At 47.5% G+C, this 7766-nt stretch overlaps 1 protein-coding gene and 1 pseudogene across 2 annotated transcripts in view; one reads left to right on the top strand and one right to left on the bottom strand.

Moving 5' to 3' along the window:
• The window catches only part of ZER1 (zyg-11 related cell cycle regulator), a 38427-nt gene that overhangs the window by 10458 nt on the left and 20203 nt on the right, over positions 1 to 7766 (top strand). The window contains exons 2-3 of one of the 2 annotated variants that reach the window (XM_008050618.1): positions 5549 to 5798; positions 7599 to 7749. In XM_008050618.1, the coding sequence (XP_008048809.1) occupies positions 5641 to 5798; positions 7599 to 7749 (309 nt within the window). In that variant the 5' untranslated portion in view covers positions 5549 to 5640. Of the gene's footprint in view, positions 1 to 5546; positions 5799 to 7598; positions 7750 to 7766 lie in introns of those variants that run through there. The other variant, XM_021708884.1, reaches the window with a different exon arrangement.
• Positions 977 to 1237, bottom strand: LOC110594869 (annotated as a pseudogene).

Genomic DNA, 7766 nt, shown 5'->3' with positions numbered 1-7766 from the left:
GGTTTTTTTTTTTTTTTTAGTCATAGTCTCACTCCATCACCTAGGCTGGGGTGCAGTGGCACACTCACGGCCACCCCAGCGTGGACCTACTGGGCTCTGGCGATCCTTCTGCCTCAGCCTTCCAAGTAGCTGGGACTACAGGCGTGTATTACCATGCCCAGCTAATTTTTTATTTATTGTAGAGACGAGGTCTCATCAGGTTGCCCAGGCTGGTCTCAAACCATGGACTCAGGCAATTCACTCGTCTCAGCCTTCCAAAGTGCTGGGATTACAGGCTGACCTACCGAGCCTGGCCCTCTGCCACCTTTTAATGACTGCCTGCCTGCTAAGGCAGTCACTCCCCTGCCTTCCAACACCATAGATTAGTTTTTCCTGTTTTTCCTTCCCTTCTCTGATGTAAACCCTGGTAGGAAAGCATTGGTTTGGGATCAATTCCTGTCTGTCCTTGGTTCTATAAGTGGCACACACTCACGGCCACTGCAGCCTCGATCTGTTGGGCTTAGGTGATCCTTCTGCTTCAGCCTTCCAAATACCACAGGAAGGAACCACAGGCACGCACCACTACGTCTGGCTAATTTTGATTTATTGTAGAGACGAGGTCTTGCCAAATTCCCCAGGCTGGTCTCAAACCCCTGGACTCAGGCAATCCTCCCACCGCCACCTCCCAAAGTACTGGAATTACAGGTGTGAGCCACCGTACCTGGCTTAACTTTATTCAATTAGAATATACAGTGGAGAAAGTGCACACATTATGATATACAGTGCCATGAATATCCTCCACAAAGTGAATACAACTGGATAGCCAGTGCTCTCATAAACGACTAGAATCTCATCAGCACCCCAAAACCTCCTTCCAGTTACGCCTTCCATCCCCAGGTAACCACGGTCCTTGCTTCTCCCACCACAGGTTAGGGTCCCTCCTTCTGAACTTTTTTTTTTTTTTTTTTTTTTAACCATACTACACAGGAAGCTTTATTCATCCACTACTGCTGCAGGAAAAGCAGGCTCGCAGGGACTCTCCCTTCAAGATGCTGTCATCTTGGGCTTCTGCCAACTCTCGAGCAATCTGATTCAGTTCATCCTGCTTCTTTTTCTCTTCTGCTGCTATCCTCTTCTCCTCTTCTGCCCGAGGTTTCAGGTAACTGTAGTGCCAGGCTCCATAGGCCACGCTGAGGAACAGGACAAAGTAGCGGCAGCCACACTCAATGAGCGGAGAGACCCACGCTGGAGATATCATCTTGTCACTGACCTCTGCGCCCTGAACTTTTTTTTTGAGCCAGAGCCTCGCTCTGTCACCCAGACTGGAGTGCAGTGGCACAATCATAGCTCACCACAGCCTTGACCTCCTGGGCCCAGGTGACCCTTCCACCTCCTGGGCCCAGGTGACTCTTCCACCCTTCCACCTCCTGAGTGGCTGGGACTACAGACATGTGCCTGTGCTACCATGCCTGGCTAATTTTTTGATTTTTCTTTTTTTGTAGAGACGAAGTCTCGCTATATTGCCCAGGGTGGTCTTGTACTCCTGTGCTCAAGTAATCCTGCCTCAGCCTCCCAAAGTGCTGGGACTACAGGTGTGAGCCACCACACCTGGCTTGTGTTTGAACTTAATGGAGTGATACCTACATGGATTGATACAGCATATACTCTTTTGTGTCTGGCTCGTTCACTAAACACTGAGGGTCATCCAGGTCGTTAACAGTAGTTTGTGCATCTCTTAGCAGGTAGTATTTCTCTTTTTTAATTTTTTAATTTTTATTTATTTATTTTTTTTGAGTTGGAGTCTCACTCTGTCGCCCAGACTGGAGTGAAGTGGCCGCTCCCAGCCACGGCAGCCTCAACCTGCTGGGCTCTGGCGATCCTTCCGCTTCAGCCTTCCAAGTAACTGGAACTACAGGCGTGCGCTACCACGCCCAGCTAATTTTTTGATTTACTGTAGAGATGAGGTCTCGCCTGCCCAGGCGGGTCTCAAACCCGCGGGCTCAGGCAATCCACTCACCTCAGCCTCCCAAAGGCGCGGGATTATAGGCTGAGCCACCAAGCCCGGCAGCATGTCGTATTTCATTGGTGAATATCCCATAATTATCCATTCCAGTGTCAGTGGATATTTGGGTTCTTTTTGGGTTTGGTCATTACAAATAGTGCTGCTGTGGTCATTCTGATCTCTTAGCGTGCATTTACTTATGCATTTCCGTAGGAGAGGAATTGCTAAATGTTGAGCATCTGTGTGTGTTCAGCTTTAGTGAATAGTGCTAAACACTTCACACCCATTTACACTGCCACCAACAGTGGGAGACTTCCTCTTGTTCCCTGCTGTCCTCGATGCCAGTGCTGGGTATTCAGCTTAGCCAGTGAGTGGGTAAGAAATGACATCTCATTGTGGCTTTACTGTGTTTCCCTAACAGTAATGAAGTTGAATGCTTTTCACGGGTTTATTGTCCATTTCACTATCCTCCTTTACAAAATACCTGTTCAAGTCTTTTGTCCTTTTTTTGTTTGAATTGGAGTCTCACTCTGTCACCCAGGCTGCAGCGCAGTGGCACGCTCACAGCCACCACAGCCTCGACCTGCTGGGCTCGGGCGATCCTTCCGCCTCAGCCTTCCAAGTAACTGGAACCACAGGTGCATGCCATCACGCCCAGCTAATTTTTGATTTATTGTAGAGACTAGGTCTTGCCAAGTTGCACAGGTTGATCTCAAACCCCTGAGCTCAGGCAATCTTCTTGCCTCCACCTTTCAAAGTGCTGGGATTATAGGCATGAGCCACTGTGCCTGGGCTTCTTTTGCCCAATTTTTATTTATTTTTATTTTTTTGAGTTGGAGTCTCACTCTGTCACCCAGACTGGAGTGCAGTGGCCGCTCCCAGCCACCGCAGCCTCGACCTACTGGGCTCCGGCGATCCTTCCACCTCAGCTTTCCGAGTAGCTGGAACTACAGGTGCGCGCTACCACGCCCAGCTGATTTTTGATTTATGTAGAGTTGCCTATATATTTGGAATACTAGTTATTTGTTGGCTATGTTATTGGAAATATCTTTTAGTCTGTGGCTTGCCCTTTCTCTTTCTTCATGGTATCTTTTGGTGAACAGAGCTTTGAGGCAGTTTAGTTTATCAGTTTCTTTCTCTTTATGTGAAATCATTGCCTACTCTGTTATAAAGAGATATTCCTGTGTTTTCTTCTAGAAACCGTATTGTTTTACATTTCACATTTAAATCTACTGTGTATGCGTGAACTATCTCAAAGTAATTTTTGTGTATGCATGAACAGAAATGTCTTCACTTCATTGCAAACTAGTTTGTCATTTTCAGCCAGGCTCAATGACTCATACGTGTAATCCCAGTACTTTGAGAGGCCAAGGTGGGAGGACTGCTTGAGACCAGGAGTTTAAGACCAGCCTGGGCACAATGCAAGACCTCATCTCTAATTTTTTTAATTAGCCAGGTGTAGCGATGCACACCGGTAGTCCTAGCTACTTGGGAGGATGAGGCAGAAGGATCGCATGAGCCCAGGAGTTTAAGGCTACAATCAGCTATGGTACCACTGTACTTACCACTGTACTCCAGCCTGGGTGACGGCTAGACCCTGTCTCTAAAAAATAAAAATAAATTAAAAACTTGTCATTTTCTACCCGCTAGTTAGCACCTTTTGAGTCATAGTTAAGAAATCTTTACCTGCCCCAAGGTCATGAAGCTAGTAGGTAACTTCACTTTGTAAGTAACAGTCTCATTGAGATGTAATTCACATGTTGCACAATTCACACATTTAAAGTGTACATCTGGCCGGGCTCGGTGGCTCAACCTGTAATCCCAGCACTTTGGGAGGCCGAGGCGAGTGGATTGCCTGAGCCTGCGAATTCGAGCCCAGCCCAGGCAACTTGGTGAGACCTTTTCACTACAGTAAATCAAAAAAATTAGCCAGGTATGGTAGCGCGTGCCTGTAGTTCCGGCTACTTGGAAGGCTGAGCCAGAAAGATCACTAGAGTCCAGCAGGTAGATGCTGGGATGGCATGAGTGTGCCACTGCACTCCAGCCTAGGTGACAGAGTGAGACTCCAAATCAAATAAATAAATAAATAAATAAAGTATACAATTATAGAGGACTGCCTGACCCCAGGTGTTCAAGACCAGCCTGGGCAACTTGGCGAGACCTCATCTCTGCAATAAATCAAAAAACTTAGCCGGGTGTGGTGGCGCATGCCTGTGGTTCCAGCCACTTGAGAGGCTGAGGCGAAAGGATCACCTGAGCCCAGCAGATCAAGACTGTGGGGCCATCGCACTCCAGCCTAGGCGACAGAGTGAGACTCTTGACTCAAAAAAAGTATGCAATTCCATGTTTTTTGGTATATTTAAGGTTCGAACTGAGTCACTACACTCAATTTAGTATGTTTTCATCACCCCAAAAAGGAACCCCATACCCATTAGCAGTCACTCCTTGCATCCCAAGCTATCCGTCTACTTCTTTATAGGCTTGCCTGTTCTGCCTGGACATTTCAGATAAGTGAGATCACATAATATATGACCTTTTGTGATTGGTTTCTTTTGCTCAGCATGGTTTTGATGTCCAGCATTATAGCATGTATCAGTACTTTTTGTGGCTGAGTAATATTTAGCCTTTTATGACTGAATAACATTCCATTGTATGGATATACAACATTGTATTTCTCTATTCATCAGTTGATGGACATTTGGGTTGTTTCCACTTTTTTGGCTATCACAAATAATGCTGCTGTGAACATTCATGCATTCATGTACAAATTTATTTGTGGACATATATTTTCATTTCCCTTTGGCAGTTCTGCCTTTTTTTTTTTTTTTTTGAGTCAGGGTCTCACTCTGCCATCCAGAATGGAGTGCTGCAGTGGCATAATCATGGCTCACCACAGCCTCGAACTCCTGGGCTCAAGTGATCCTCAGTCTTCCAAATAATTAGGACTACAGGTGTGCACCACTATGCTCAGCTAATATTTTTTGGTTTTATTTTTTTTAGCGACAAGGTCTTGCTATATTGCCCAGTTAAGTGATCCTCCCACCTCAGCCTCCCAAGGTGCTGGAATTATAGGCATGAGTCAATGTGGCTGGCCATGAACCTTCATTTTTAATCATGCACCATGAAATTCAGTAATATTATGTCCAAAAAGCCCTTGCAAATACTAAGTACTCAATCAGTGACAGCTGTATGCAGGTTAGGAAGTATTGCACAGCGCAGAGCACCCTAATGCAGCTGTTAAGACTGTCAGAAGCAGATGGTAAAAGTCCCTATTATCTTCACCAAGCACTCAGACTTTAACACACACATGTCTGCCCACAGGCATTGTGAAGGCAGAGAGATGCTTGGACAAGGCCCCATGTTCTTTGCAGGTCATAGATTTGCATAGACGATGGCACAGCAGAAAAGGGCAAGAGAAGGAGTCAGGGGGCTTGGGCCTGATCCTGCTAAGCTGCTAATTCGAGTGTGATTCTGAGGCCTCAGTTTTCCCATTCAAAGAGTGATCAGAGGGCAGCTGATGGTTCTGGCTCTCCATGTGGCTCACTTGGCTTCTTTCCTGTTCCCCAGGCTGTGGATCTGCCAATGACCCTGTGAGTGCAGAGGAATCCCTGTTGCCCCAGGGGCCGTGCCCTAGAGGGGCCCGCCTCCCTGCTATCAGCATGGCGTCCGACACGCCTGAGTCCCTGATGGCCCTCTGTACTGACTTCTGCTTGCGCAATCTGGACGGCACCCTGGGCTACCTGCTGGATAAGGAGACACTGCGGCTGCATCCAGATATCTTCTTGCCCAGCGAGATCTGTGACCGGCTCGTCAATGAGTGAGCAGAGCCTGGGGCTGAGAAGACAAGGGTTTTAGCTCTCATGAGAGTGTATGGAGTGATCGAGATGACATGTGTGTAACCCTTGGTGGATGGATATGAATGTGAGGGAGTGTATATGCCCAAGGGTGTTCATGGGTACAAGAGAACAGAGGTGTACCCATAACCGTGGAGGTGCACATGTTGGTATGCATGTAGGATGTGCACATGAAGGAATGGGTGTATACACACACGTAAGCTTATGCAGTTCGGTGTATGTTTGAGTATAAACTGCATGTGTGCATTTAGGGATGTGATGGTGTAAAAACTTGCATATAAATGAAGGAGTTAGCCAGGTGCGGTTGTTCACACCTGTATCTTAGCACTTTGGGAGGGCTAGACAAGAGGATCACTGAGTTTGAGACCAACCTGGACAACGTAGCAAGACTTCTACAAAAAAAAAAAAAAAAAATTAGCCAGGCATGGTGACATGCACCTGTAGTCCTAATTACTCAGTGGTGAGGTGGAAGGATCACCTGAGCCCAGAAGGTGAACCATGAGTGTACCACTGTACTTCAACCTGGGCAATAGAGTGAGACCCTGGCTCAAAAAAAAAAAAAAAAATGAAGGAGCTAGGTGCTGTCCTACATGGGTGTGTACTAGCACATGCATACATGTGCCTATAAACAATGAGCATGGGCACATATGGGTTTATATGCCAATGCCAGAGTAATGGACCCATGACTAGAGATCGAAGCAGATCAGAGTTGTGTCCATTTTACAGATGAAGAAACAGCTCTGTGGAAGTTCAGTTACTTGTGTGCAGTTTCCCAGGTAGGGAGCAGCCAAGCCAGGATTGAGATTCCAGAGTGTTTGAATCCAAAGCCTTTCCCACGAGATCAGGATTCTTGCATGAGCTGGGATATCAATCAGGTTTTGTAGAGGGCCCGTCCTTTATCCACCTGGAAACTCCAAACCACTTAGCAGAATTTGCCTGTTTGAAAGAATCCCAGAAAGAGCTTAAAGAAGGTGCTGGCTCTCTGTCGCTCTCTCCCTCTCTGTAGCTCTCTCCCCGCCTCTCTCCCACTTCCTCTCTCTCTCTTACTCTCTCTTTCTCTCTCTCTTTTCCTTTTTCCCGTTACAGATCCCCTCTGTAACAGCTGCTTTAATAAATCTCTTGGTCCTGGCAAAAAAAAAAAAAAAAAAAAGAAGGTGCTGAGTGTGGGTGTGGCGATGGGACTGCCAGTGTGCACAGAGGCTGTGTGACAGGCATGTGCATTTGAAAAGGAGGCCCCTGCATAACCAGAAGGTCACCCAGAGAGTTGCCTGCTTCCTGGCCTGCTGTGGTGGCTCACGCCTGCAATCCTAGCACTTTGGGAGGCCGAGGCAGGAGGATTGCGTGAGTCCAGGAATTCAAGACCAGTCTGGACAACATAGCAAGACCCTGTCTCTACAAAACATTTAAAAATTAGCTGGGCGTGGTGGCACATACCTGTAGTCTCAGCTACTTAGAAGGCTGATGCGGAAGGATCACCTGAGCCCAGCAGGTTGAGGCTATGGTGGCCATGAACGGGCCACTGCACTGCAGCCTGGGTAACAAAATAAGACTCTGACTCAAAAAAACAGAAAAAAAAAGATTCCTGGTTCCTGGGAACTCTTAATCTCACTTGTCAGGATCCAACCAGTTACTTTTAGAAGGAGGATGAGGAGGAGATTGCTACTGGGGTGATCCAAGAAGGCTTCAAGGAGGGGAGGGTTTGTGTTTGAAGGGACGAGTTGCCATGGCTGCCCCCACCAAGAGCCAGGCTTTCTCCTCTCCAGGTACGTGGAGCTGGTCAATGCCGCCTGCAACTTTGAGCCACATGAGAGCTTCTTCAGCCTCTTTTCCGACCCCCGCAGCACCCGCCTCACCCGGATCCACCTCCGTGAGGACCTGGTGCAGGACCAGGACCTGGAGGCCATCCGCAAGCAGGTGAGACCTGCCTCACT

Source organism: Carlito syrichta, unplaced genomic scaffold (assembly GCF_000164805.1).
Source record: "Carlito syrichta isolate Samal-C Ts95f unplaced genomic scaffold, Tarsius_syrichta-2.0.1 Scaffold153563, whole genome shotgun sequence".
Classification (NCBI taxonomy): domain Eukaryota; kingdom Metazoa; phylum Chordata; class Mammalia; order Primates; family Tarsiidae; genus Carlito; species Carlito syrichta.
This window is presented reverse-complemented; position numbering and strand designations above follow the sequence as displayed.